This window comes from Rousettus aegyptiacus, unplaced genomic scaffold (assembly GCF_014176215.1).
Source record: "Rousettus aegyptiacus isolate mRouAeg1 unplaced genomic scaffold, mRouAeg1.p scaffold_m13_p_5, whole genome shotgun sequence".
NCBI lineage: Eukaryota > Metazoa > Chordata > Mammalia > Chiroptera > Pteropodidae > Rousettus > Rousettus aegyptiacus.
This window is the reverse complement of record NW_023416308.1, coordinates 119,424,579-119,451,776: the sequence shown is the minus strand read 5'-3', so window position 1 is coordinate 119,451,776 and position 27,198 is coordinate 119,424,579. Positions and strand designations below refer to the sequence as shown.

Genomic DNA, 27,198 nt, shown 5'->3' with positions numbered 1-27,198 from the left:
GCCCGGGGGCTCGGTTTGAGAACTGCTGCCGACAGAGCCCGCGCAGCCCGGGCCGAAGACCGGGGCGGGAGCGGAACGTGCCCCGCCCCCAGCGGCGCCCCGGCCAATCAGAGCCAGGGAGGGCGGGGTCGCCGGCGGGGTCGCCTACGGGGTCGGGCAGTGACAGCACGGTGCCCTCGGGAGAGCCGTGGTCACATGGACCAAACACGAAAGCGAGTCAGCAGCACGTGGATCAAAAAAGGTTTATTTTGAATATTTAATTTAAAAAAATCATACCTATGAGATGTGCTACAGAGATTCAGATACAGTAACTGCGTATAAACCCGACCGGACTGTGGCGAGCGCAGGATGCACCACCGCCCGCGGGAGAGGGTACGCCCGCCGGCCGCCAGGCCAGGTCCCAGACGCCGGGAGGGGACGGGCTGCCGGGCAGGGCCGGCGGAGCGGCACAGGGGCGTCGTGGGTCAGAGCACCCGCTCACGCTTGCTCCGTGTTTTCTGCCAAGTCAATCACATTTCACTGTCGCTCAACGTGATACTTTGGCGGAAAGAGCACGACCCCCTCGGCGAGAAGGCATTCCGGGCAGTTTACAGGAAGGGAGACACCTGTGCTCCCCACACGACAGACACCGGCCGAGTGACGGGACTCGAGCCGAGTGCAGGCCTTCGCACTCCAGGGCTGGAGAAAGGGGGGAGGGCGGCCTCCAGGGAGAGCTCGGCAGCCCTTCTGGTGGCTGGGGCGTCAGGGGAGGCAAAGGACCGAGGGCTGAACTCAAGTACGTGAGATGTCGCAGGATGGAAGGCTCCCCTTCCAGCGTTAAAGCCCCGGGCCGGCCGCAGTCTCCCTCGGCAGCCTTCCTGTCGGCCTCCCCGACTCCGCCCAGCACCGGGCCCACGGGGCTGCCTTCCGGGACAGCGACACACACGGCCATAGGCCATCGTCACAGCGGCAGGCGATGGAGTGAAAGGTCTCGCACTGGCTGTGGGGCCCTGCCTGTAGATCGTGGGGGCAGGGGCAGCATGCACCCAGGAGAACTAAAGGTCCCTGAAGTGGCTCCGCGTGACAATTTGGCAAGAAAAGAGAAAACCTCAAATGCGTAAAAACAATTCCCAAAGTCCTCCTAAGGAACACGATTACAATATATTAGCAAATTCTGTGGCATAAACGTTTTCAAAAGCATCGGCGACAGTATTAAATATAAAAGCAGTATGTGTACTCCCCTCCTGGCCTGGACAAAGCCGCGGGGGGCGGGCGCGGCCCGCGGCCCTACTGCCGCAGCTCCACGTAGTTGGCCGGGAAGAGCCCGAACCGGCCCTTGCACAGCCCACGCCACCAGCCGTCGTCGATCATCTCGATGTTGGTGACCACGTCGTCGGGGTCGAAGGAGATTTCGTCGTCGCCCGCTGGGAGAGAACAGACAGCAGCAGTGAAGCCCAGCGGCCCGCGCTGGCGGGAGGAGGCCACCCGCGGGCCACCCAGAGCTGGTCTGGGGCGGGGCCTGTCACCGCAGCTCGCCCAAGCCCGGGTCTACACACAGACCAGCGGGCACGACTGAGATGTCGCGGAGCCCTGGGACGCTGAGCCCACCCGCACCCGAGCCTGACGCTGGGCACGGCACAGCTGCTGGCCACCTCCCACCTTTCCGTCCCAGCAGGGAGGCCCTGTCCTTGCTAGGGACGGCAGGCAGGTCCCCACCAGTCCCAAGGACACAGGAGGGGAGGGCAGCCAGAGCAGCCGGGGACAGGAGGCACACGTGCCCGCTCCCGACAGCCAGGCTCTCCACAGCGCGGGGGCCAAGGGAGAGGCCCGAGGCGGGGGGCTGGCCAGGACGAACCGGGAAGCTTTAAGGATGACATGGGCGCCCACATACGCAGGGTGGGGGGGTGCCCAGCCCGCGACAGAGGGTGGGTGGCAGGGGGGCTGCAAGTCTGCGGGTGGACAGGGTTGTGGGCCCCCCCCCCCACACTCATCAGCTGCTAAGGGAGGAACGGTGACTCTGGTGGAGTTTCACTGACATGAGGGACCAGGTGATGGTGGCGAATGCCACGGCGTTGGGCGGGAGAGGGACGGACGGGGGTCATGAGCCTCAGGGGCTGCAGGGGGCTGTGGCCCCCCCGACCACGAGCGGCAGGTCACCCCAGACCGAAGGAACCAAGGACCAGGGTGAGCGGAGGCTGCGAGCTGCTCTGGACCAGAGGGGACCAGACGGAAGTGACAAGGAAACGCAGGAAACCAGGCCAGACAGGACAGAGGTGTTCGCGGGATGGCCGGCAAGACGCGGCCCGGCCGCAGACGGTCCCAGAACGGCCGGCAAAACGCGGCCCGGCCGCAGACACGGCGGTTTGCTGGCGACCTGGGGGCAGTGTGCGCATGTGCGTGTGTCTGTGCGTGTGTCTGTGCGTGTGTCCGTGTGTGTCGAGACAGAGGTGAAATGTCCACAAGCCTGAAACGACTCTTCTGAACTGCGACGCTGAGTCAGACCCCAGGAGGCGAACTGGGGAAGGCCGCAGAGCAGGAGCCCGCGCCCCTCCCCTCCCGCGGGCCGCGCCCGGCTCCTCACCAGCCTGGTAGTCGTACAGGGCGATGGCCGTGATCCCCAAGTCGTTCTCGTATTCGTCGTAGGTGTTCTCCTCTAAAAACAAACCGAGACAAGGCCCACGAGGGCACAGCCATGTTCACACGTGGTGACGACCCCCCATGGCTGGGGTGCAGGGAAGACTCCTGGCTGGGAGACCCCAGGCGTCAGGCAGGTGACTGCGGGATGCGAGGCACCTTCAGCAACAGCAGCAAGTCCACTGCCTCCCACTCTGACACGGCACAGCAACCACGGTTCTCCTGACCGGTACCGTGACCGCTCAGAGTTGCATCTTCGAAGCTTAAATACTTGGCATTTTTAGGGTCGTCTCATGGGAAGCGGATGGCACGCGGAAGACAGCTGAGCGCGCGCCTCACGCCAAGGCCGGGGGAAGGCGTGAGCCCTGCAGAGGCCAGTGTCCCTGCCACCCCGGGGCAGGGGCCCGCGCTCAGCCTGCTGGGTGTGTGGAAGGAACCCACGTCTCCATCAGCGAGAGGCCAGTAATGCCTGTCCTCCAACCAGCTCTTGGGCCTCGGGGTCCGAGGCCCTCTTTACGGACCCACACGCCCGGCCTCCTGGAGCTGGGCTCCCCGCACTGGAGACGCCCCGAGACTCCGCTTCGAAGGACAGCACGAGCTGCTTCCCTCACACCGCCCCTGCCCCACGACCCCAGAACGAGCAGGGGGCTTCCGGGAACCCCGCGGAGGCCATGCCACGGCCCCAGGTGTCCAGAGCCTGCCCCGGCAGGAGGCGGAGACCCTGCGGGCACCGTGAGGAGACAGGCCAGTCAACAGGAGCAGGAAGGAGGCAATTTTCGGAGGAACGGAGACAGTGGAACTCATGGGCGCACAGCCCAGGCGCGATGCAGGGGACCCGCTTACCTCCCTGGTAGTGGCCCGGGGCCTCCGTGCTCTCGTAGACGGCCTCGGGGGCGTAGGCCAGGCCCTGCTGACCGCCGGCCTCGCGGTAGCTGGCGGCCTCTCTGCTGTACGCAGGCTCGGGCTGGCTCGTGGGGCCTCTGCAGCTCGGCTCGGCCTTGAATGCGGCCGCGTCCTGGAAAGAGGCAGCGAGACGTTTCACACGGCCGCACCGGTCACTGACATGCAGACCACTTTCCAGCCCCAGCTGGGGCTGAGGAAACCACCGTGGCCCACGGAGGCACCACCTGCTGACGTCTGGGCCGTGCGGCCTGCTCGCGGCTAGACTGCAAGGCCACAGGCCCCGTCTCCTCTGGGCAAGTCTCCGCGGACACCGAGGGAGCAGACTGGAGCACCAGGGGCTGGGTCGCAGCGTGGGGTACGTGCTGGGCTCCCTGCACCGCCCCGTCCTGTCTTCCGGCACAGCACCTCTGCCCGCTCCACCTCCCATGGTCTGCCGGGCTGCCAATCACAGGGCTCCCCCCACCCCGCCCCGCCCGGGGACAGCATGTCGTCCTGGACTTCGCAGTGACTGGCCCAGCTGTGAGCCGCGACAAGCGGAGGGCTCAGGCCCCCGTCCCACCAGATCACACGCGACGAGGCCAGGCGCGCACCCGCCCAGGCGTCTGGGAAAACACAGCAGCTCAAGCGCAGGCCCTGGTGGGCATGCGACCGGGCCGCCCCCAAGGCCAGGCCCTCCACCCCGCCCCGCCCCGCGGCTCTGCCCAGATCCCCGCCCGCTGTGAGCCTCGGGTGGGCGGAGTCAGTGTCCGCCCCTTGTGACTCAGTGATCCTTGAGTGATGGCGTCCAGGGGAAAGAAGACAGGTGTGTGGCCCAGGGCAGTGACGGCGGGGACAGAGGGCGGATGAGATCTGGGTCTCGAGCGGGCCGGTGGTGGCCAGTGCTGGCGGACGCGGGACCCCCGACACCGAGGCGGAGTGAGGGGGCGGGGCGGGCCGCTCCCACCAGGGGCAGGCGGGGATCTGAGGGGGCAGGTCTTAGGGCACAGACGGCTGGTCACGAGGCAATGCCGACGGGAGTGAGGAGAAAGGCCAAGGGCAGCCTCAGGACAACGCAGTGTCCCACAGGGGCTGAGGGACGGGAGAGCTGGGAGGGGCCAGTGCAGCAAGGTGTCCCGGACAGCGAGTGACGGCTGAGGCCAAAGGGCGGGTTCCAGGGGGGAGTGTAGTCAGGTCCCAGCAGCAGAATCAGCGAGATGGAGACCGGAACCAGGAGGCCTCGGCGGGGGCCAGCAGGCCGGGCGAGGAAGGGGGACCTCACGCCGGACGCCCAGCCAGGGGCCGCGGAGGCTGGGACGCTGGACGTGCGCCGTGTCCCCTGGCACTGAGGGCTCCTCCCCGGGCCGCCCGCTCTCGACAGGTGCCAAGCTGAGCAGCAGGGGGAGGCCCTCTGTCCCTGGGGGCACTGAGCTGGCGAGGGCGTCCCTGGAGAGTCGGAGACTCGTGCAGACTGAACGGCGACACCCACCTCGTAGACGGGGCTGGACGGCAGCCTGTCCTGGGCCGGCTGTGGAGCGGGGGACGCCGGCGGGGTGTGCGTCTGCGCTCTGGCTTGCTCCTGTAACTGAGAGACGAGCCGCCGTCGGAACGCGGCCAGGCGACCTGGGTTCCCACCCGCGCGCCGGAGGGCGGCAGCCCGGCCTGACGCTCCCTCGAGCGCAGGAGAGAGAAAGGCCCCGGCACGGAGGCCAAGCCCAGGGGCCAAGGTCACAGTGCAGCGAAGGTGGCGGGCAGTCAAGCGTCCGCCACGCGCGGCCCTCGGCGGCCCAGCCCTGCAGCCCCCATCACGCCCCAGGTCCACGCGCCACCAAGGGTGGCCCCGTCTCGTCCAGACTCAGTGATGGGGACGATGAGACCTGGGGTCTGAGCTGCTGCTGTAATGGAGACCTTTGGGGGCCAGAGGGCGGACTGTGATGGACAGAGTAACGGCCCCTCCAAGATGCAGGTGTCCCAATCCCGCATCTCAGGACTGTGACCTCTCGGGGCAAAGGGACTGCAAACACGAGGTGCAGACTAGACGAGCGACTAAAGCGAGGGCTAGAAGGGGCCACGAGCAAAGACTGGGGGCCCCTCTGAGGCTGGCAAGGGCCGGGAACGGGTTCTCCCTGGAGCCCCCAGCGGGCACCCGTCCCCCATCGGAACTGCGGGATAACAAAGCCATGTTGCTCTAAGCCAACAAACTGGTCGTTTGATGCAGCAGTCACAGGAGCCGGGGCGGTGGCCTGGAAGGGGGGCTTCCCCCTCACGCAACAGCTGAGGACAGCGAGGCTCCCCAGGGTACGTGGACAGGCGCCGGGCTGCGGAGCAGCAGAGCGGAACGCCCCCTACCCCCGGCCAGGCTGCCTCTCTAACGGGGACCACGGGAGCCTGGCCAAGACAGCCACCGGGCTCCGGAGCCCTGAGCGCGCTGTGCACCCGTGGGGCTCCGCCTGACCTGCACCGCCTGATGGTCCCGAACTCACGCACGCCCGGGACCAGCGCGGGCTGCGCACCATGGGGAGGGGCATCCTCCTGAAGGGGCCGCCCCTGGGCTGGGCACCCAGGAAGCCTGCTGCTCGGCACGGGACCACCGCGACGGGCTCTGTGACAGCCCCGCTCACACCCGCTGGGTGCAGAGGGACTCCCCAGTGACAGGCCACCAGGAGAGGAGAGCCAAGCTTCTGGGGGGGGGGGGGGCCTGTGCCGGGCTCCCCGCCCGCCAGGGGGACGCGTGCTCTGCTATGAGTGGGGAGGGCGAGGGGTGGCAGGCGCCGGACATGCAGACGGACAACACCGCGGAAGGGACCTCGGGGTGCCTGAGCCTTTTCCTTCTCACGCAGCCCGATCATTGGGCAGCGTTTGGATGCTGACAGCGCTCGGGGGAGAGGGTTAGAAGTCGAAGGTGTAAAAGGGGGAAGGCGTTAATCAACCATTCCAAAAGACCAAACTGCGGGAAAAGATGCCTCGCCGTGGGCTTGTGTGTTGAACAACAGAAAACTAACAGGCATCTCAGTAAAAACTGTGAAGGGGAGAGACCTTTCAATGTTTCTGGCAATTTAAAAAACGGTGATTCTATAACTATTATTCCTACTTCAGAGCACGTGACAAAACACACCGTCCTGAGCCGCATAACAACGGCTCCGCCGACGCTGGACCAGATGGACGCCAGTGGTGCACACACCTGCCACCCAGGGGTGCCACGCAGCCCAGGTGTGCGCTCCATCCAGGAGTCCCACCCACATGGTGTCCGCCGAGAACCTTCCAGGCCTGGGGCGGAGGGGCCGTCCCCGACGCCGGCCGCGCTCACCTCCAGCTGCCTCCGCGCCTCCTCCTGCTCCCGCCGCTCCCGCGCCATCCTCTGCGCCCTCTCCGCCTCCGCCTTCCGCCGGTCTTCCTGCTCCTTCTCCTTCGCGAGGTTCTCGAAGTTCGCTCTGATGTTGCTGGTTTTGCTGTTGACTGCGGGAAGGAGAGGTTCACGTCTGACATCAGACGCCACCGCCTCGCCGGGCCTCAGCCCCGCACCGGGTGACCAGGGCGCCCGCCCGGCCGGGCCCACCCCGAGCCAGCACGTCCCCGCCTGTCTGCTGCCGCCAGCGGCACCGACGACTGTCACGAGCCTCGTGTCTGGTGCCTCTATATCCCAAACATCACTATTCTTTGCCACCACACACTCAGGAGGAAAAAAACAATTTTCCCTAGGGATTCTTTGGATACACGGCAGAAAGCACTGATTTCTAGTAAATTTCGGCCTCTGCGTGAGCATCTCTTCACGCCCAGTGTGACAAATGCAAGGCCAGCGTTGTCTGGAGGAAGAACCTGCCTGGCCGGCCGAGCTGCACGCCGAACCCCCGACTTAGCCCGTCTGGGGGGGTGGCGAGCGTCCCCTCCCGAACGGACAGACGGCCCCGGCGTCTGGCTTCCAGGCACAAAGAGAATGTGGGAAAACTCGGGCAAGCACCGTGAGCATGACAGCTTCCCAATCTCACTGAAAGACTCTGTGACGAGACCGAGTGACAGTAACGAACGCCGTTATCTGGGTGACGTGCAAGGAATCGAAATTCCGCATCCGGGGTATCGGCGTAACGCACGGATCCAGCACGTCCCGGTGCCCCGTGCGCGTGCGAACCGCGCCCCGCAGGGAGACTGACCAGAAGACCGACCACTGCGGCGCCACCTGTGGGCATCAGCGCAGCGGACTGTGGGACCGACCGCTCCCCGTTTTTCCAACTGCGGATCTGGGTGAGTCCAGATTTTGTTCCTAAACGACCTGATTTGTTGCAACAGATTGCAGAAGCAGCTACGACAATGCAACTGCCTCACATTAAGGAGATTTACGGAAATGCAAAACAACGCCACCCTCCTGCACTTTTTGGATGTGAAAATAGTTATTGTTTTCTTAAAATATTATTAACACGTGACGGTTTTATCATTTTCAAATGAATCAGTAACACTTTAAAGCCTGCTGAAATTCCAACCCAGTAAAGATGAGCAGACGTGAGCCACCCAAACGGGAGTTCTTGGGGCCCTTGATGACTCCCAGGCACGAAGTGTCCTGAGACCAGGGAGTCTGAGAACCGCTGCTCCCAACCCCTGTCCACACCTCCAGCAAACAAAAGGTGACTGGTTCCTAGTTTCGATTTACCACTTTCTATCCCATAGACCCCTGGACAACAGGCTGCCTGTACACGCAGCGGCCACCTCCAAGAAGGGATGTGAGTGGCCCCGCCCGGCCGTCACCGAGAAAAGGCGCCTGTGCGGCCGACTCAAGAGCAGGTGTCAGAACACGTTCCTCAGACCTCGGCCTTGCCGACTGGCTCACCTGGGCTGACGGGGCTGCAGGACACCGGACCGTCCCAGGACCTGGTGCCAGTGGACGTGCCCGTCACCCAGCTCTGCACTGGGGAGCATCCCCCAAAACAGACCCCCAAAAAGCATCCTGAACCCCTGCAGAATTGTCTTTCGAAAGGGTGACCAACTCTTTCCTGAGAACACACTCTGCCAACGCTCCATCGGCCCCCGGCCACAGTCTGCCCACTAACCCTCTGCCCCCAGCGGTTTCCTGGGGGCTCCGCGGTTCGTGGGGACCGCCCCCCCCACCAGGGAATGCACCCCACTGCGCGTCTGCTGGGACGTACCTGCTTCGACCGGGATCGTCTTCTGATACGCGGAGGACACCTTGGCGACATCCTCGAAGGTGGCCGCGTTCTACCAAGACAGGAGAGGCCGGTCAGGAGGGCGCCCTCCTCCTCCGCGCCCTGTGATGGCATCTCCCAACCCACACGCTGAGGCCCGCCCCGGTCCCCCCAAAAGACCAACCAGGGGGCCCAGAGCGCTCAGTCCCCTTCTGTCCTCCAAGTTAACAAAGGCACGACCAGCTTACGACACACGCGTGCTCGTGGTCACACGCGTCAGAATAAGCCATCCGCAGACGGGGGCGGACGGCGGAGACAGGATTTCTAGGGCCGTGGGGCTGACCTGCTGGATGCTACGTGGCACGCCTGCCACTGCGCCGCCGTCCAAACCCACAGAATGGACAACACCGTGCCCCGGGCCTCCCGGCTGTGCGGCGCGCCCCGGGGGGAATGACAGAGAGGGACGGGGGGCACGTGGCCCTCAGGGCTACCGAGGCAGCGCCAAGGTGGGACCAGGATGGCGTCGGCCTCGTGGCACGGCCGCAGGGGTGCGGGGTGGGGGGCCCGTGACACACCGGAGGGCGCCTGGCACACGGGCGAGCCGCCTCACCGCCACAGGGAGGAGGACGCGCCCGACTCAAAGGTCCGCGCCACCCGAGGCCACCCGCGGGACAGCGCACTGACACCGAAGGCTCCGCCCTTCCCGGACCGACCGGAGGGAGGTGCGCCGCACTCACCTTGTCCATGCGGTCCTTCTGCACGCCGTACTTCCCGCCGAAGCCTTTGGCATAGTCTGAAATGCAGCGGGACACGGTACGTACCTCAGGGCGAGGGCGGGCGCGGTGCCCACAGGGACGCAGGCCAAAGGGCCCCAGACGCCCAGAAAACGCACCCGGAGCAGAAGAAATGAAAAGCCCCAAGCGACGAGCCTTCCTCGCAAGGTGGGTTCGGCTTCCACCGCAGCTCGGGCAGGGCGGGCAGGGGGTGGGCAGGGGGCGAGCACATGCTTCCCACGTCCTCCCCAGGGACAGCGGGGAACGGAGGGGACACAGAGCCCCGCGGAGCCCCGCAGGGCGCCACTCACAGCTCAGGCCTCCCCCGGCCCCCGCGGCTCTGCCGTGCAGAGCGCCCCAGACAGGCTCGACTGCTACGTTTCTCTTGCTTTTTAAAAGAAAATAAAATCCACGGGGAACGTCTGCCAGCCAAACACGTACGTCACAACGACACAGATCTGGCGAACGGTCACATAGTCACACCGTCACGCGGCGTGACCGCCACGTGGAGCCAGGGCCACCGCCATGCGGTCCCCACCGCCCCACCACAGCCCCGCGTCGCCAAGGCCGGCTGAGAGCCTGGACGCTGCCCTGGGGACAAGACGCCGCTCGAGTTCCAATCGCGTGTCGGGTTCTGACGCCCATGTCCGAGTTTTGACGGTAATTAAATAACTGCTCCAAGGGAAGACACGTTTGCCTTTCAGACAACCAACGTGCGACCCTGGAGAGTTCTTGTCTCTTTTCAGCTTTGTGCACACACCGCTTGGCTCTGTGTGAAGTCACACGTAGACGGTGTCATCAAAAAAAAAACAGAACGAGTAACAAAAGCGCCGCCCTCCACGAGCCCGAAAGCAGCGCCACGAATCACACACGCCTCGTGCGCCAGCTGCCCCGGCCAGCGCCCGGCAGGACCGAACGCGCCTCCCGCCGCAGAAGCGGTAAAGCGGCTTAGCCCTCACGGAAGTCACAGTCAACAGCAAGACCTCCTGCAAAGGCTGCTGGGAGACCAGACGCCCCATTCCAGAAACGGGCCACAGCAGGGGCCTAGAGTGACATGACCCGCCAACGACGCCCAAGTCCTAAAGGTCGTGAGGGAAGATGTGAGCGTGGGAAGAGGAGGTGCGAGCTAACATCGCTCCCACATCGAGCTGGGTCCAAACGCCAGCGTCCCGGCGGGTGGCGGCGGGTGGCGCGGAAGCCTGAGCCCCGAAGTCTGTGCTGGAAGTGGCCGCTGGGGAGGTGGGGCAGCGGGCCGGTGAGCGACTGTGCCCTGCTGAGACGCGAGCCTGGCCGGCCCCTCCTCGTGGCCAAACCCCACAGCGCAGCCGTCCTGCCTCTCGGACTGAACGCCAAGCCCGCCCCCGGAACCCCACGCGGCAGCGGAGAGGACACGGAGGACAGGCAGGTCGGTCAGCCCAGAACGGGCACGTGCGGGAGGGGTCAGGCGCGTGCTCCCGGCCCGGGGCCACAGAGCCGGCTCCCGGCGTCCCAGGCCAGCAGGGGTGCGTGCGGAAGGTCAGAGAACACACTTAAAATCCGAACACTTCAGTGCAGCCCCGAAAACAGGTTAGGAGCTGAAATAACTCAGCAAAGCCACTCCATGCTCCGAGGTCTGTCTCGGGTCCTACCCGGGCCGCAGACGAGACAGCGCATCTCTGTGCACGTGAAGAGAGACACGTCACACACGGTCTCACACCGCAGCGGCCACCCCGCCCCCGACCGCCAGCTGCGGGTGGCGTGCTCTGCGGCACAGCAGAGCCCCCCCCCCCGCACACTGCTCTGCCTGGGGCCAGGGCTCCCTCTCAGTGGGCACACTGTCAACGCGGGTCCCTGGGGCCGCACCGAGAGGGCAGAGCACAGTTCTCCCAGAAGTGCCGCCCGCAACGACGGCTTCGTGAGGACAGGCTGCCTTTAGGACAACCCCAGAGAGTGAAGACAAAGTGACACCTCCACAGAGATACAGCGAGAGAGCACAGCAAGTTAAGGGGCCTGGGCGCGGGAGCCAGCTCCCCTCAGAAACGCCCCCGGGGACGGGACGGGACGGGGGCGGGGGGAGGACCGGACGGGAGGGGACTGGACAGGAGGGGCCGTACCTTTCTGGGAGTCATGCAGCTGCAGCTTCTCCTGGTGGTCCCAGCCCAGAGCACATTTGTCTTGTCTGTCTGTCTGCACACCGAATTTCCCTCCAAACCCTTTCACGTAGTCTGCATGAACGACAGGCCACAATCCGGAGTTAATGGGCAGCTGGGGTGACAGGCAGAAAGCACGTTTCCACGGCAGTGAATACGAGCGACTGGCCAAACCCGACCTCCCCCCCCAGATCGTTGGTAAAACTCTGGGTCACAGTAAGAGGACCTCCCGTAGGATGTTTGGAGAGAAACCTGACCTATGATCTCAGTGTCGTGAATCAACACAGACACGCCCCACATCGAAAGCTCCACGGGCCGCAGCTTAAAATCAGCACTAACGAGCTGCCACCGCGTCACCGTTTACACACACAGACGTGCGACACACGGCCATCACGAGTGACCCTCCTGGGGTGTTAGGGCCCCAGGAGGCGTGCAGATGCCTCCTCCTTTAGCAGCGGGGTTTAGCTGTCTACAGCTGAGTGTTCAACCCCGGGGACACCGCGCTGCGGGTGGCAGGCTGCGCTCGGCTTCCGCTCTCGTGAGCGCCGATCCCATTAGCAGCAGATAAAACCGAAGCCACCTTTCTGGGACTCGTGCTTCTCCGTTTTGCCTTGATACTCGAAGCCGACCGCGCTCTTGTCCACCTTGTCCTTGTCGACACCATACTTGCCGCCGAAACCTTTGGAGTAATCTGAAAACGAGAGAAGTACCGTTTACGCACCGGCCACGGAGCCAGTCAGTCTGCGGGGGTCTGGGCAGCTCAACCAAGCGCAGCGACGCAGAGCGCCTCTGGGCTCGCCGTGAGCCCGCCGAGAACACGGGAAGCGCTCTCGGGTGCCTTCCACACGGAATGCCAGACGTGCAGAGCAGGCGCCAGCAAATTTGTGACTGGTGCCCTCAGCTCCGTGAGGACAGGGCGCAGGGCAGGCGGCCCCACAGGCCCCCGAGCTCCCCCGGCCACAGCGAGCTTGGGTGCTGGGGTGTCCCCCAGGAAACGGGCTCGATGCGCAACACCTCCAGGAATGCCAGCAGCTCCTGGTGCAGCGAAGCCTGACCCCGCCTGGACACAGCCCCGACTAGGAAGCGAAGAGCACACCCACCCGCGAGGGCCTGGGGCTGGCAGGGGCCCGAGGGCGCCCCATGCTGGCTGGTGCCCCGACTCCCAGGGGCAGCGTTGGCTCTCCCGGGGGTCGCAGGGAGAAAGCCTGGACAGCGTGGCGCGTGTGCTGGGCACGGTAACGAGAGGCCAGCGGAGAGGGAGCAGCTGAGCCTAAGTCATCGGGGCGCAGGTCGGGGCTGCAAACTGCACGCCAAGGAAGGGGCCGCGCCTGGTCGGGACCACGCGGGGGCGGGGCCACACGGGGGCGGGCGCAGCGGCAGGGAGCGAAGCCTGCAGCAAACCAAAGGGCTGAGGCCGCGGGCCTCCCGTGAACGCCAACCCAGCGATGCTTCCAGTGCTGGCTTTTGTTTGTGTTTTTAAAAGAAATCTGGGTTTTTTCTTTCCAAGCTTTCAGTTTTTAAACATTGGCAATTACTTTTGAATTTAAATGTGCAGATCAGGGAAACAAGCGACGTGGCCTCAGGCGCCTCCGGGACACAGTTCGCAACTCGTGGCCCACGAGGCCGTCACGGGGAGGGGAGGGGAAGCGTCGGCCAGGCTGCAGGGACGATTCGGCACTGCGATCGGAATTCTGAATTCACTGTCCTTTGAGCCGGCAACGCCATTTCTAGGGACGTATTCGTTTGAACATTCACTTACGTTCATAAGATACGGGCACTAGAACATTCTCCACACTCGAAACTACATAAAAAAATTGGAAATACTCTAAAATCTACATTTAGAGGGATGGTTAGATCACGGAATCGTCACACAGTGGAGGAATGAGCCGTCACTAAAAATGCGACAAACCCACGACCGTGACCCCAAGAAGAACAAGAGCGCCCAAACCTCGTGCGCTAAAAACACCGAGCGGCTCGTTAAGCGTGAGGTGGCCCCAAGGTGCCCGGAGGGCCCCGGAGCTCACTCTGGGAACGCGGGACTCGCGAAGGGAGGCGCCCCACGCGGCGGGCGCGGCCCCGCGGGCGGACGGACCTCTCTGCGATTCGTGCTTCTCCGTCTTGCCCTGGTAGTCGAAGCCCACGGCGCTCCTGTCCACGCGGTCAGCCTGCACGCCGTACTTGCCGCCGAAGCCGCTGGAGTAGTCTGCGGAGACAGGGCGGCCGTGGTGAGGGGCCGAGCACGCCCGCCGCCGTGGGGAAGCGGGCGGGGTGCGGCTGCCCAGAGGCCGCGCGCACACGTTACAACTCGCCGGAGCCGCCCGCGGTCACACACGAGTGACGCTGGGCCCCGGACGCCGGGAGTCACGTCCCTTTCCATCATTAGAGGGCAGGGGAGCTGCAGTCCCGCTTGGGAAGGCCACCGTCGGGACAGTAGCGTGGAAGAAAGCTGCGCAGCAAAGACCTTTCCAGAAACGGCCCCGCCCTCCCGCGCACGCGGGCAGCTGAGGGCCCGCGATCCGAGCGCGCGTCCGCCGCAGCCCAACGACACGCACGAGACAGAGGGAAGAGGCTGCAAAACACCGCGGGTGCTCAGAGGAGGCGACGCGCTTGCGTTTCTTTAGAAAAGGCGTAAGGAGACTGGCGGGACCTCGTGAGATCGCCAGCGCCATGCCAGGGTCCCTGCGAGGTGGGGACCTCAGGGGCCTCCTACGGCTCCGCTTTCCCCCTGGGGGCGGGGGGGACCCGTTCTGCCCACGGTCAGAGTGAACGTCCACGGGGGCACTGCTGGCGGGCGAAGTGTCCACACGGGAGGCGTCACGATGACAGTGGATGCCGGGCCCCGTGTGCCGCGGGACGGGGATCGCACTGTCACACAATCCAGGGGACCCGGACACTTAAAGGGGAGGGCGGAGGCCTCCCTTGGTGGCAGCCGCCCATGCCCAGGCCTCGGCGACCACGTCCTCCCACGATGGCCCGGCGGGCGGCCGACACGGCGGCCCGTGCTCGTCTCACCTTTCTGGGAGGCGTGCTTCTCGGTTGTCCCCTGGTACTCGAAGCCTACGGCAGACTGCAGCAACAAGAAGAAGGGAAAAGCCGGTCACGGGCCTTGGAAATGCTCGCACGAATTCACAACACGTGACGTGCCGACAGCCACGGACCACGTTACTGTTCTGAATTTGACTTGCTGAGCCGGGCGCAGGTCTAACTCAAGCTGAAAGCACTGGCGTGTGGCACCTGTGTGTCCCACAGGAGCGACAAAGCCCAGCGGGCTGCCCGGGCCAAGCTGCGTCTCTGCTGACCCGGCCTCCCCGCCCAGGGACTTCGGCCACATCTCACTCGGGGACGACTCCCCATGGCCGCGCACACACGTGCTTTTCAGATGGGGTCTGCCGCGATGTTAGGGCGACGCCCACGTGGGCAACGGAACGGGCCCCGCGGGCGTCCTCGAGCAAGCCACGGGACACAGGCACCGTCACCCCGCTTTAGGGGCAGCAGGTGCGGAGCCATGGCTAACGGGGGCCGGGCCGGACCGCGGGCTGAAGTCTAGCTGCCAATCCCAGGCTCCACTGCTGCGGCACTCACCGTGGTGACGGTCACAGTCGGAGACCGCGCTGTGGGCTGTGGGCCCGCAGTCCCACCGTCAGGGGCACCGTGCTCCCTCCAGAGGCCCAGAGGGACACACCAGGGCAGCTGGCTCTGGTCTGCAGAGAGCAGCCCCTGACCCTCCTCAGGCCTGGCGCCCCACCCCGCTTCGCTCACCTGGTCAACTCTGTCCAGCTGGACGCCAAACTTGCCCCCGAAGCCGCGGACGGAGTCCACCTGGGAGCAGTGCTTGGACAGCGTCGCCTGGTACTCGTGGCCGACAGCCGACTGGGACAGGACACGGAACGGCGCGTGAGAGGCCGGCCAGCGCCGCCGCTGCAGGCCCAGGGGGGCGGCGCCGCCTGCGCTCGGCGCGGCCGCCCCTCAACGCCCTCGTGGAAGCCGGGCTGGGGCTCTGCTCCCGGGGACCCGCCGCGCCACAGCCGGGCTCAGCGCCGCCTTGCTCCCTCAGCCACGCGCTCCCGGGAGCCGCCGGGGACCCTGGCCAGGTGCGGCTCTGACGTGGCTGGGTGTGCAGCACGAGCCAGGGGGCCGGGGCCCGTCCAGAAGCAGGGAGCCTGCGGCCCGCAGCGCGACGCCCGAGGCCCGTCTGCAGGGACGTCCCGGCAGCAGCTCGGCTGCAGAGACAAGGCGCGTCCACGCCACGCGGCCAGGAGCCACGGCCACACCCCCAACCCTGCTGAAGGCCTAGACGCAGACGCAGGGGCTGAGTCCCCACACGCTCAGAGTGGGCGTCTCCCGAGCGTGCGCCCCTCCCCGGCACGGCGCACACCTGTCACCGCACCGGCTCATTCCAGCGTCACCAACGTCGCCAACCCCGCTGGCAGAGGAGGAAGCAGGTCCAGCCACCTTCTGCTCCAGGAAGCCCGGGGCTTTCCACCTGCCGCACCCGTGGGCCACACCTGCGGGCCACACCCGCGGCCCCGCCCTGTGGGGAAAGCTTTGTGGGACCCGCCACGTCATTCGCATGTCGCATGTGGCCGCTTCTGGGATCCAACAGTCCTGGTCAGCAGCACTCAGAGACCCTGGGGCCCACATAGCTAAAAGTAGGACCCAAACTCAGCGCCCCCGCTCTGCCTGCAGCACAGGTCAGAGTGGACAGTGGTCACAGACCCCTCAGGTACGGAGCGGTCACGTGACAGACATGACAGGTGTGGAGAAGACACATCCACACTTGTGTTCTCGCCCCAGCGAGTCCCCATGGCCTGGGAAGTCCCTTCCACAGCTGCCCCCACAGAAGGGCCCTGTCAGAGGCCTGTTAATCTAGAACTTCACAAAACCAGGCTCAGGGTCAAGGCAGGGTCAAGGCAGGGTCAGCACCGCCACCGAACTCAGCATGCAGCTCGGCGGCCATCCTTTCCACGACCCAGGGAAGAGGCAAGTGTCACTTGAACTTCAGACCTGCGCTGCCCCCTCCCAGGCTCACTCCGCTGCCCACGGCCTCTGACAACGGCAGTGGGAGACCAGCAGCCCCTGTGGCCTCCGGGGTCTCACACATAAAAACGCCGACGAGCAACCCCGAGAGGCAGGGCACCCAAGGGACTTCCAGCACGACTCTGGTCTGAGAGAGCTTGTAAGAAAACGGTTCTAAAAATACGGCCAGAGTGACAGCTTGGCAATTTCTCCGGCTTCGTCATTGAAATAGATGATCCCAAATTGCTGGAAACCCCGCCTGCTACCGGGCGGTCAGCCCTGGGCACTGCCCTGGACGTGCTCTGGCTGGGGCGGGCGAGACGCGGGTGGAGCCTGCCCCATGCCCAGACCAGAGTGCAGACGGCCCTGCAAACGCGCTCGCCCACGCCCGGCTCGCCCCACAAGTCGCCATCACACAGCCCTCAGTTCTCAGCAGAGGTCTGAGTTTCTTTTCAATTTCTGGAGAGAACAAGTTACTAAACAACTTAAGCCACTGAAGTCAAGCTCTCACGCTCTTCCTTGATGGAGTCTCACTATTTTCCCCAACGTACCATCTTTCCAATCCCAGCTCCTCACGGAGTTCTCTGCGCCCAGCTCCCCCGGGCCCGTGAGCGCAGGCTCTGCTGGGGTGGGAAAGGCCTCCACGCCTTGGTCCCCCCCCACCCCGACCACGGGTGCTGTCTGTCTCGTCTGTCTGTCTGCACCACTGAGAGCTACTAGACTTTTCTTTAGAATCCAAAGATGGCTCCACGCCCCTTTCCCTGTTCAGTGCTGAGACGTCTCCGGAGTGACGGTCACTCCGCGACACGTCCCCACCTCTTTGCTGCAGCTCCATCCTCATCCAGCTCCGGGCTAACTCCGGATGTGGTTTGGGGTGCCAGGGGCTCCCACGTATCTACTCTGTGGTGAGAGTGTGGCACAGCGCACTGTGACATGGCCCAGACACTGAATCCGATCGGTGCACGAGGGGAGAGGTATGGAATTACAGACCAGAATGACACCCGCTGACTCCTCTCCAACACTGCCAGGCGCAGACCGTGCAGGGGGAGACCCACCCACTGCTCACACTGGGGGTCCACGGCCATGCGCGGAATATGAACAGCACCGGGCTGGAGAAGCGAAGCCACAGGCCATGACGATGGCCGTCTCCTCTCCAGCGGGCTGGCAGTGGGGAGGGACCAGCCCCCCGACCAGCCCTCGCCCTGTGCTGTCAATGCTGCTGCGTGCAGTCAGTGCTCACATGACCATGGATGGGGACGTGGCCAGCCCACAGCTCTTAAACAGGGGTGGCCTCCACCCATCTACAGGGCAGTGACTTCACGCCGAGGGCCAGGCCACGTGAGGCCAGCACGCCTGCTGGCTGCATTTTCACCCGTGGTTTCGTCTGCGGACTGGCGCGACTGAGGCCGCACGCGGGACTTCGGGCGGTGGTGACGCCAACACCTGCAGTCACGGCGCTTCTGGACTCCTGTCCTGGCTCTGGGAGCTGACCTCCCATCCGAGCCTCCCTGCACGTCGCCTGCCCCCCAGCGCCTGAGGATCTCAAAAGCGCATCCAGGAGAGAGCACGTGATTCGTGCGGTCGATCAACGGAGGGCCGCCTCTGGCGAATCTCAACCTCAGCTAATTGACTCAAAACTTATTCTGAGGAGTCTACCGCCACGCCACTCTGAACATGCCCGAGCCCGCCTGATCTCGGAAGCTCAGCAGGGTCGGGCCTGGTCAATCCTTGGATGGGAGACCACCTAGGAAGACCAGGTGCTGTAGGAGTTAAAAACAACTTATTCTGAGGCACCGGTTTGAGTGAACGGCTCCTCTGCCAACCACGTGAGAGGTCAAGGCCGCCGCCCACTCACTTTGTCCATTCTGTCCTGTTCCACGCCGAACTTCCCTCCATAGCCGTGCGAGGCCTTGGGCCCTGTTTCCAGCTCCTTCTCCTTGAGCGTCTGGTGTTCTTGAAAAACATTCTCCCTCAGCTTGTGGATGCTGGCAGGGGAGAGACGAAATAGGACAAAGAGGTGAGAGAGACGTGCGCGCCCTCCTTGGGGGCAGATGAGGGCAGGGAACGCCACCCCTGCACACGAGCAAGGCCCCGTCGTGTGGGGCCCCCGAGCCCGCCTCCCGCGAGTTCTCTAGGGTCCTGCCAGCTGGCCCGCTGCTCCTGCAGCGCTCCGGAGTCAAATGCAAGTCTCTCTGAATCCGCACAGTGAACCCCCCCAAAGGAAGCTGCCCTGAAACGTGAACCCCTTATTTATTTCACATGGAGAAAAGCGTCTCGATTTTACTAGGTAACAGGAGAGCCAGTTCTGTAAATGCCACCAAGGCAGAGGTGAAAACAGCATCTGGCCGCAGGTGTCCCGAGGACACTGGCAGAAACCTCGGAACCTCGGAGGGTAGCTTCTCTTTGTCCCCGAACTACTCCAGCTGTTTGCACGTAAGGAGCAATGAAAGACTTGGAGGGTTTACCATCTAAAAGCCTGTTTTTAACAACTTTAAACACCCGCGACAATGAAACAGATCACAAGACGTGGTCAAACACCAGCAGGAGACCCCAGAGGGGCTGGAGCCACCTCGGTGGGCGGCCATTCTGCCCAGGGCACATCACGCCAACACCTGCATCGTCTGGACAACGATCCCGGGAGCGTAGCCAAAAGACAAGGCAGGCTTGGGCACCCCCCAAGCCCTACGAGCGGGGCAGGAGGAGCACCCCTAAAACCCCGGAGGGACCCCAGGGCGCCGAGCGCTGCCCCACCCCCGGTGCCCTCTCTGAATCCTGGCGGCCAGAGGCCGCCTGTACCAGGGACTACGTCTGCTCTGCCGCCCGCCCCCTCCGACCTGGCCCCATGCCCCGGGGAACAGGAGCGAGGTTAACCGAGGCTGCGAGCGGCCCCGGGCCCCTCGCGTGCTCCGGTGGCCTCCGTGCAGGGGGTGGGCGCAGCTCGTCAGGGCGGGGGAGGGACGAACGCCGGCGTCTGAGATGGCCACACGCGGACACCCCTGTCCCACCGGATGACTCGCCGAGTCTTCCTCAGACGGGAACAGCCTCACCCTACTGCTCAGCTACTGGGGCCAGCGACCAAGTTCCCCACAAATGACCAGAGCAGGTCACCTGGTCGGTGACGGCGCCCTCACACTTAGGGGATGGGAGGGGCCACCCGGGACCCAGTGTGGCGGAGAGTGAGAGCCTGGGCACGTGTCAGAAGCCCCCTTTGTTTCAGCCCCCAACGGGAACACGAGCCGCCCCACAGTGGCAGTTTCCCAGGGTGCCGAGTGAGGGACGGGGACATGCTGAGGGCTGTTCCTGAGAAAACAGTTCCGAGAATTCAGCTCAATGACAGAACAATAAAATTATGATAAAGTAACAAAAATTCAGGAGCGCGTCTAAGGTCCCAGGCACTCAGTGACCTCTCCTGGGGGGGAAGCCCGCTCGTAGAAAGAGCTTAGGCGGCGTGACCCGGGACAGGAACCGCGGCCCTGAAAAGTAGACTCTACAACTTAAAAGTGTATACTCGCACGCGTAGGTATGCACACGCACGCACGTCTAATACAGGTCTCCCAAAGTATTCGATGTCTACACACACGTCTAATATTCGACCCCAGAATCATGTGTGTGCATACACATGTAGCGCGCGCACACACATCCCGTGTTACATTCCTCTCCCATGCGAATGTCAGGCCCTTCTCTGGGCTTCACACCGCCAGGCCACACCGACACGAGGGAAGCCGTCACTTACTTGATATGCTCCTGGTGCCCGGAGCCCTGCACGGTTTTGGCCCCCCATCTCTGCTCTTTCTCACTCACGTCATTCTGGAAGGAAAAGTAAGTGACGAGTCAACCCCGCGGCCTGGACCGTGGAACAACCGCGCCAAGGGCCAGGCCGCAGGCTCGGGAAGTCGCTCTTCGGGAAGAAAACAAGAAGGTGGCGACTCATACCACAAAATCGGGGTCTGTCTCCCAGTCGTCGGCTCCCCCGTCATCCTGGGCGATGGACACGGCGTGGCCTGCAGACGCTTTCCACATCTGGAAGGAGCGCGCGGAGGGTTTCAGGGACCTCAGAGGCCAACAGACAGGCGTGTCGGCCAAAATACCCAAACCCTAGGACAGCACAGGGAGGCCGTGGAGCCCCACGATCGAGTGGCCTCGCGCCCCCGTGCCTGGACGGCACGACGGGAACAAAGAAAGGCAGTGTCGGTGCCCATGCTGCCGTCGAAGGGCGTCAGAGACACGGCGGGAAACACCCGCAGCTTCGGCTCACGCAGGAAAATTTTCTGGAAAACGGCGTCATGTGTGCACTTACTTCATTCATTAAAATGTGTCCCTGTTCCGCTAGATCTTATGATAACAGTGCTGTCCCAGCAAAAAAGCCTCCATATTGGGTTGTCCAAACCAACGCTGTGCGTATACTAAATGTCACCAACGGCAAAATTTTGTGGTACATGTATCTTACCACGATTTTTTTAAAAAGCCCCCACTTTGGTTCCAAATACTTATGGAAATGTAACAGCGACTTTAACACCCAGACTGACAATTCAGCTAGTACTTCAAGTCGCTTACTAGAGCGTTGCTTCCGCACCTACGTGGGGAAATGCACAGCACGTGAAACGCCAACTTTTCCTGCTTCTTCCTCGACACTTTAACTTGGTCGTTTCTATCCGGTACGGGAACAAGGACACAGTGCCACACCTGGACGAGGAAATGTGCTTCCTAACTCAAAGGAAAAACCAACCTTTAAGGGTTCCCAAAGAAAACGACGTATGAGAAGAATGGATCCATGTTCCACAATAAAAATATTCTCATAGGCCAAGAAGCAACTGAAAAATTAGCTTCAGTCAATACCCCGGAAGCTCTGTCCAGGTGCGTGGACAGAGGACACCTGAGTCTCTTGTGTGGCGCCACACTAGCATCTGTGCTTGGGTTACGGCAGGACGAAAGCCCGTCACAGCTCGAGTCTCCCACCTAGACCCGTCCCCCCAGCTCTGCTGGGTCTCAAGTCCAAACACAAGGTGGTATCCACCGTGAACCGGGCCTCGGCACTCTCGAATTCTCAGATGTGACTCCTGCCACAGTCACCAAGCAGGGAGCGGGCTGCAGGTGGGTGGGGCAGGGGCAGGGCCATGCCCCTTGCAGGCCACCTGGAAGTCATTCCCGTCTGGGTTTCCCAAAGCACAGCGAGAACTCCCCGGTGTGTCCTGCCACTGACACGAGGTTAGAGAGCAGAGAACACGCAGACCAAAACCTCGGCCTGGGGGGCACCAGCGGTGCCCCGTCCCAGGGCGCCCAAGTGAACGTGGGCAAAGAAAGAGCTGCCCCAGAGCTAAACCACTTGCCCAGCCAAGGCCTCGGCGAGTCGGCCTGGAGGCCCGGAGGCACCTGCCGACTCCAGCCGCACGGTTCCTCCGCAGGAAACTCGGGAAAGGACAGGGCTCTGCAGCGGGCAGGGAGGCTAATACGCCCACGGCAGAGGGGCGAGCAGATGCCTTGGCTCTGAAGACACTGCTTGGGACTCAGCAGGAAAACCCGAGCTGAGCCCGGCCTCGCCAGGACGCAGGCGCAGGGCGGAGCAGGTGGAAGACGCGGACGGCCCCTCCCCTTCCGGGGGGACGCACGTGCTTCCTGTCCCCGCACTCGGGACTCTCCTGGAATCCCCTTTCTAAAGGTCAGGTCACTGGAAACTTGACTTTTTGAAGCAAGGAATTTCCTCCCAGAAAGTGACTGTCCTACCTCTGCAAACCCCGCGGGAGAACAGGCGCCTGGCCCCGGTACGGGGGTTCACCCTGGCCACCCCAGGGACGAGGACTGCAGTGTTCGCCACGCGCGAACCTTTCTTTCCGGAGGAAAACCTGTTTAAAACACGGCGATCCAAGCACGAACCCTCCCAAGCATCTGGCCCGGTCCGGTCTGTGAACAGAGTCGGGGGTCAAGCCCGGGGACACGGCCGCTGACGGGTGCGCCGCAGAAGCAACACCCCTGAGACCCTCCCCATCTACGCCGTTTCAGAAGGAAGCCCAGAAGGAGGATTTTATCAACCAAAAAGTTCGCCCGCTTTTCAGGCGTATTTACAAACTACAGAACGTGAGAACTTTCAGAAACTTTGTAACAGTATGAAGTTTCTCCTTAGCACACGCGGACATGATCGCCTCCCCCGCTGGCACACACTTCCCGTTTGTTAGCATCCTGGTAGGTTTCCATTCTTTGTTCATTGTAATTGATGACGCTGCTAAAAATAACGAAATTCTATTACTGTGAGTCTTTTGAAAAATAAGAAAAACACTCCCCGAAGGAGTCATAATGTGGCTGAGAGAAAAAACCAGCACAAAGATGGCTACGGGACCCTGCGGTGAGGCCACCTGGGGAGCAGGGAGAGCAGGCTGCATCTCTAATGAACGGATACAGTTACTGCACAGAGATCCGGACTGGTTCCCCAAGCCACCAACTCGCAGCCTTTTCTGCAGGAGCCTGACCAGCCACTGCCAGACAGTGCAGAGCAGATGAAAAAAAAAAAAATAGTTCCTGGGAACAAGCCTGTCACAGGCTCATGCCCCTACCTCACCACCTCACTCAGCATGGTCGTTGTGAGTGAAGATCAGACGGGAGGGCCCCACACTCAATTTCCTGTCTAGTTCTCGGCCTACTATTCGCTCCTTCCTTCTTCCCAGACCCCTTCAGAAATCCTACCTGCGACGTTCACTCAGTCCCTTCAGGGTACTGCAGTTATTGCTGAGATCAGCAAGCATCTCCAAAACTGCCCAAAGCCACTAGCGACGGGCTCAGATCTACAATGGTTTATTACCCTCTCAATGTTTTAGGTTTAAAAAAATCACAAAAATAACTGTCTGAAAAATTAAAAGCTTGGGTACTTTTTGGACCCAAAGATTATGTCCCTGGACCTCTACCTCTCAACACGCGCGTGCGCGCACGCGCGCGCACACACACACACTTGTTTCCTTAGAAGAAAACAAAAGCATACATTTTCATAACCTTGCATTTGACAATTAATCTTAGATATGAACCCAAAACACAAGCAAGAAGAGGAAAACCTGGATGAAATTTAAAAGTCTGTGCTTCAGAGGACACCGTCAAGAAAACAAAGACAAGTCACAGAATGGGAGACACAATTTCCGAGTCACACATCTGTGATAACACTTACAACTCAATAATAAAAGGAACAATTTAACCACATTTTAAAATGTCTTCATACACATTCCCCCAAAGAAGATATACGAGTGGCTAATAAACTCCTGAAAAGATACTCAGCATCCTTACGCATCGAGGAAACAAATCAAAACCACGATGAGACACCACGTCACACGTAAATCAGGAAGATGGGCAAGAACGAGTCGGGTGAGGGCGCAGACGGTCCGAATCCTCGTGTGTTGCTGGCAGTAACAGAAAATGGAAACCAGTCTGCATCAAACGTCGAGTTTCCACAGGACCTGGCACGAGCTGCTCCCGCGCACACCTGAGCGAGATGAACACGTGTGTCCACACAGACACATGTACAGAGACGTCCATGGCAGCGCTGCTCACCGTGGCCCCAAGTGAAACGACCCAAATGCCCCTGCTGTGTAACGGACACACCACACGTGTGCCAGCCACTCCACAGGATGGAATACTATTTGGCAACAAAAAGGAGCAACATGCTGCCGCGCTGCCACGTGGGAGGCTGCCGAAAACGCTACGCGGTGTGAACGAAGCCGGACACAAAAGACCCCACTTACATGAAACGTCCAGAACTGGCAGATCTGGACGGAGACAAAAGGTCGATCAGCCACACGTGGGGGCAGGGAGGGGACGGTTGGGGGAGGGCGTTACAGGGTTTCTTCTAGAAGGGATCACGCAACCTAAAACCGATTGTGGTGATGGTTGCACAACTCTGTGCATACACTAAAAACTACTGAATTGCACCCTTTAATTGGGTGAATTGTACGGTGTATGAATTACATCTCGATAAACTTGTAACCAAGAAATACTGTGCGGGGAAAAGAATAACACTGCTATCGACCCTTAACAGCCCAGTAACGACAAGCCCCCCGCGAAGGCCACACACGCACGCCGCGTGTAAGCGTGCACCGCCGTGCAGACAGCGAGAGGTGCTCTGGAGGAAATGCTTTCGGACAGAAGTAGCTTCCCATTACCCGATCCCCAGCGCCGCAGAAAACCAAACAGAATGAACAGGCATTTGACCAGCCAGGCAGCACAGGGCCATTCCCCGTACCAGTCACTTGGAGGAAACGTCTCCCATCCCCGCCCTGGGCATATTTACTCAGTTTACTCCGAGCACCTGCCTGCGCCCTGACCACAGGAGAAGACCAGACCTCTGATAGCCCCAGGCCCAGCTCCAGGCTGCCCCAGGACACTGGCTCCCTGAGACACCAGGCAGGCAGTCCCAGCACTGTGACTGACTCACTCACTCACTCACCCCAACACTTTCTGAGCACCTATGGCGGAGCCCGCACAGCCCAGACCAAAGATCTGAATCACCAATTAATTCCATCCATTTAAGTGTTTTAAAGATGAGTTCATCAGAATGCGTCCACTGGGTCAGCTGCAGTGAGGGTGAACTTCCAGGTACTGGGGCAGAGTGTCGAAAACAACCCTGCCTGACCCTGGCTCTATGCTTGTCCCCCAACGTCATCTTTGGGGCTCTTCCCTGCTCCTGGAGGATTGTGCGAATTTCCTAACCAGGGCTGCCTCGATGGCCCGGCGATGACTCACTGCGGTCAAACACAGGAATGGGAGTGGGCGCCCTCCCAACCCCTGGCCCTTCTGGCGCTCTGCTAGCCAGGATCACGCGGTCTAGACCCAGTGAGTTAACCCCTGACAAAGCACGGGGACCGGGAGGGTTGGGGAAGAGGCCAACATGTCCACAGATTCCAGCGAGAGGAAGCGCTGTTCCCCTCCGTCGGGGACCCTCCTGCGAGGGGTGAAGCTCAGACGACAGAAACAACGGTAAACCCAGGAGCGCCTTTCTGGAGATTTCCAACACACCCAGTGGAGGCTGTTCCAAATTTAGAGCCGCTCCACTGGCTGCAGCTGCGCTTGTCGCTGCGTTTCCACTGACCTGATTGCAAGACCTCCCAGAAGGTGCGCCCTCCGGTCCGAGAGCGACCCCTCGGACCCCGCCCCACTGGGTCCCAAACCGACACTCAGGACGCCCAGCCCCTTCCCCTGGGTCCTGGGCATCTCCCTCGGATTCCGAACCCCCTCCCCGTAGGGCCCCTCCTACCTCCACACTCTCGAACCTCCGGCCCCTAGTCCACCAGACCCCGGGACCCCTCCCTGCCTTGACCGTCTCCTCCCCCTTCCTCCTTGCAGTCCTGGCCCCTCGCGCGGACCCCGCCCCCTTCTCCCGGAACTCGGACCCCCTTCCCTTGGATCGCGGGCCCTTCCCTCGGGACCCCCGATCCTTCCCTCGGGACCTCCCCTCGGGACCCGCAGGCCCTCCACTCGGGATCCCCGGCCCCTTCCCTCGGGACCCGAGACCCTACCCTTGGGACTCGCAGGCCCGTCCCTCGGGACCCCCCCTACCCTGGGGACCCGAGACCCTACCCTCGGGACTCGCAGGCCCGTCCCTCGGGACCCCCAGATCCTTCCCTCGGGGGCCCCGGGCTCTTCCCTCGGGGCCCCCAGGCCCTTCCCTCGGGACCCCCAGGCCCTTCGCCAGGACCCCGAGATCCTTCCCTGGGGACCCGAGACCCTACCCTCGGGACTCGCAGGCCCTTCCCTCGGGACCCCCAGATCCTTCCCTCGGGGCCCCCGGGCTCTTCCCAGGGGACCCCGAGACCCTTCTCTCGGGGTCCCCCAGGCCCTTCCCTCGGGAACCCCAGGCCCTTCGCCCGGACCCCGGGCCCTGGCCTCGGGACCCCGGCCCCGGCCCCAGCCCCAGCACCCCCCGCACGCACCGCGCCCGGCCCGGGGAACCTCGCTCGCTGCCCCCCCGCGCCCGAAACCACAAGCGGAAGAGCGGCGAGACCGCGGCGGCCGCCGCTTCCTTCCCGTTTCGGGGCCCGGCGGCGCCCCGGGGTCACGGCGGATGGGCCGGCGCCCCAACCCGGCGGAAGCCGCGCGCGCTCACCGCCGCCTGAGGTCGGTCCGGCCCGGCTCACCCTGGCTGCACCGCGCCCGCCGCTCCCGGGTTCCCGCTCCACTTCCGGTTCCGCGGGCGGGGGGCGGGGCCGCATCCGGGTCCCGCCGAGGCCCCGCCCCGCGCCGCGTCCGCAGCTGCCGCAGCGCAGGGCCCCGCGCGGCGCGACCCCCCAGCCCCCGGCGCCCCCCGGCCCACGTGGCGCGGGCAGCGGCCGGCGCAGGCGCAGTCCCGCCCGCCGCGAGCCTGCAAAGCACGCCCGAAAATGAAGTGCTTTTACGTGCAAACCGAATTTACAGGGCGCCCACAGGGTGCAGACAGTCGAGGTGCTTTTCCGGTACTCGCCGCTCTGCGGGGGTGAGAAAGGGAAAGCGAGCCAGGCGAGGGGTCAATGCAAGTGCCTTGAGCCCCGAGGACTCACAGGTGACTTCACGCACCTGTCCAACCATCGCACACACACATCCACCCTCCATTCCGCCACCCACCCACCCATTCATTGATCAGCCAGCCAGCCAGCCAGCCAAAGAAGGCCTGATGTGTCAGGGATAAGTCAGCAGAACAAAAATGGACCT

At 62.9% G+C, this 27,198-nt stretch overlaps 2 protein-coding genes across 6 annotated transcripts; one reads left to right on the top strand and one right to left on the bottom strand.

The window, feature by feature from the left end:
• Nucleotides 1-224: 224 nt before the first annotated feature.
• CTTN (cortactin) lies at nt 225-26,726 on the bottom strand. 5 transcript variants are annotated; one of them, XM_016131520.2, is made up of 16 exons: nt 26,618-26,726; nt 20,476-20,562; nt 20,276-20,349; nt 18,398-18,527; nt 15,286-15,396; nt 14,539-14,593; nt 13,619-13,729; nt 12,107-12,217; nt 11,491-11,601; nt 9,362-9,417; nt 8,628-8,697; nt 6,800-6,948; nt 4,982-5,077; nt 3,457-3,628; nt 2,561-2,632; nt 225-1,403 (listed from the first exon to the last, which is right to left on the bottom strand). In XM_016131520.2, exons 2-16 carry the CDS (start codon nt 20,560-20,562, stop codon nt 1,267-1,269), a joined length of 1,542 nt encoding a protein of 513 aa, XP_015987006.2. In that variant the 5' UTR covers nt 26,618-26,726; the 3' UTR covers nt 225-1,266. The 5 variants fall into 5 exon arrangements, with proteins under 5 accessions (XP_015987006.2, XP_015987015.2, XP_015987022.2 ...); XM_016131529.2 differs by having other exon boundaries at nt 26,649-26,710; XM_016131536.2 differs by lacking the exon at nt 26,618-26,726 and having other exon boundaries at nt 4,982-5,071.
• Nucleotides 25,403-26,627, top strand: LOC118602980 (proline-rich protein 2-like). Its single transcript, XM_036221617.1, has 2 exons — nt 25,403-25,491; nt 25,757-26,627. The coding sequence occupies exons 1-2, from the start codon at nt 25,403-25,405 to the stop codon at nt 26,625-26,627; spliced, it is 960 nt and encodes a 319-aa protein (XP_036077510.1).
• Nucleotides 26,727-27,198: the final 472 nt, after the last annotated feature.

Coding starts and splice junctions, on each gene's coding strand:
- CTTN (XM_016131520.2), bottom strand. CDS start 20,562: ATGTGGAAAGCGTCTGCAGGCCACGCCGTGTCCATCGCCCAGGATGAC. Junction 14,594..15,285: donor AGCTGGACAGAGTTGACCAG/GTGAGCGAAGCG, acceptor TTGTTGCTGCAG/TCTGCCGTAGGCTTCGAGTA. Junction 2,633..3,456: donor CCCGGGCCACTACCAGGGAG/GTAAGCGGGTCC, acceptor GTTTGTTTTTAG/AGGAGAACACCTACGACGAA.
- LOC118602980 (XM_036221617.1), top strand. CDS start 25,403: ATGTCCACAGATTCCAGCGAGAGGAAGCGCTGTTCCCCTCCGTCGGGG. Junction 25,492..25,756: donor CTCAGACGACAGAAACAACG/GTAAACCCAGGA, acceptor CCCTCCCCGTAG/GGCCCCTCCTACCTCCACAC.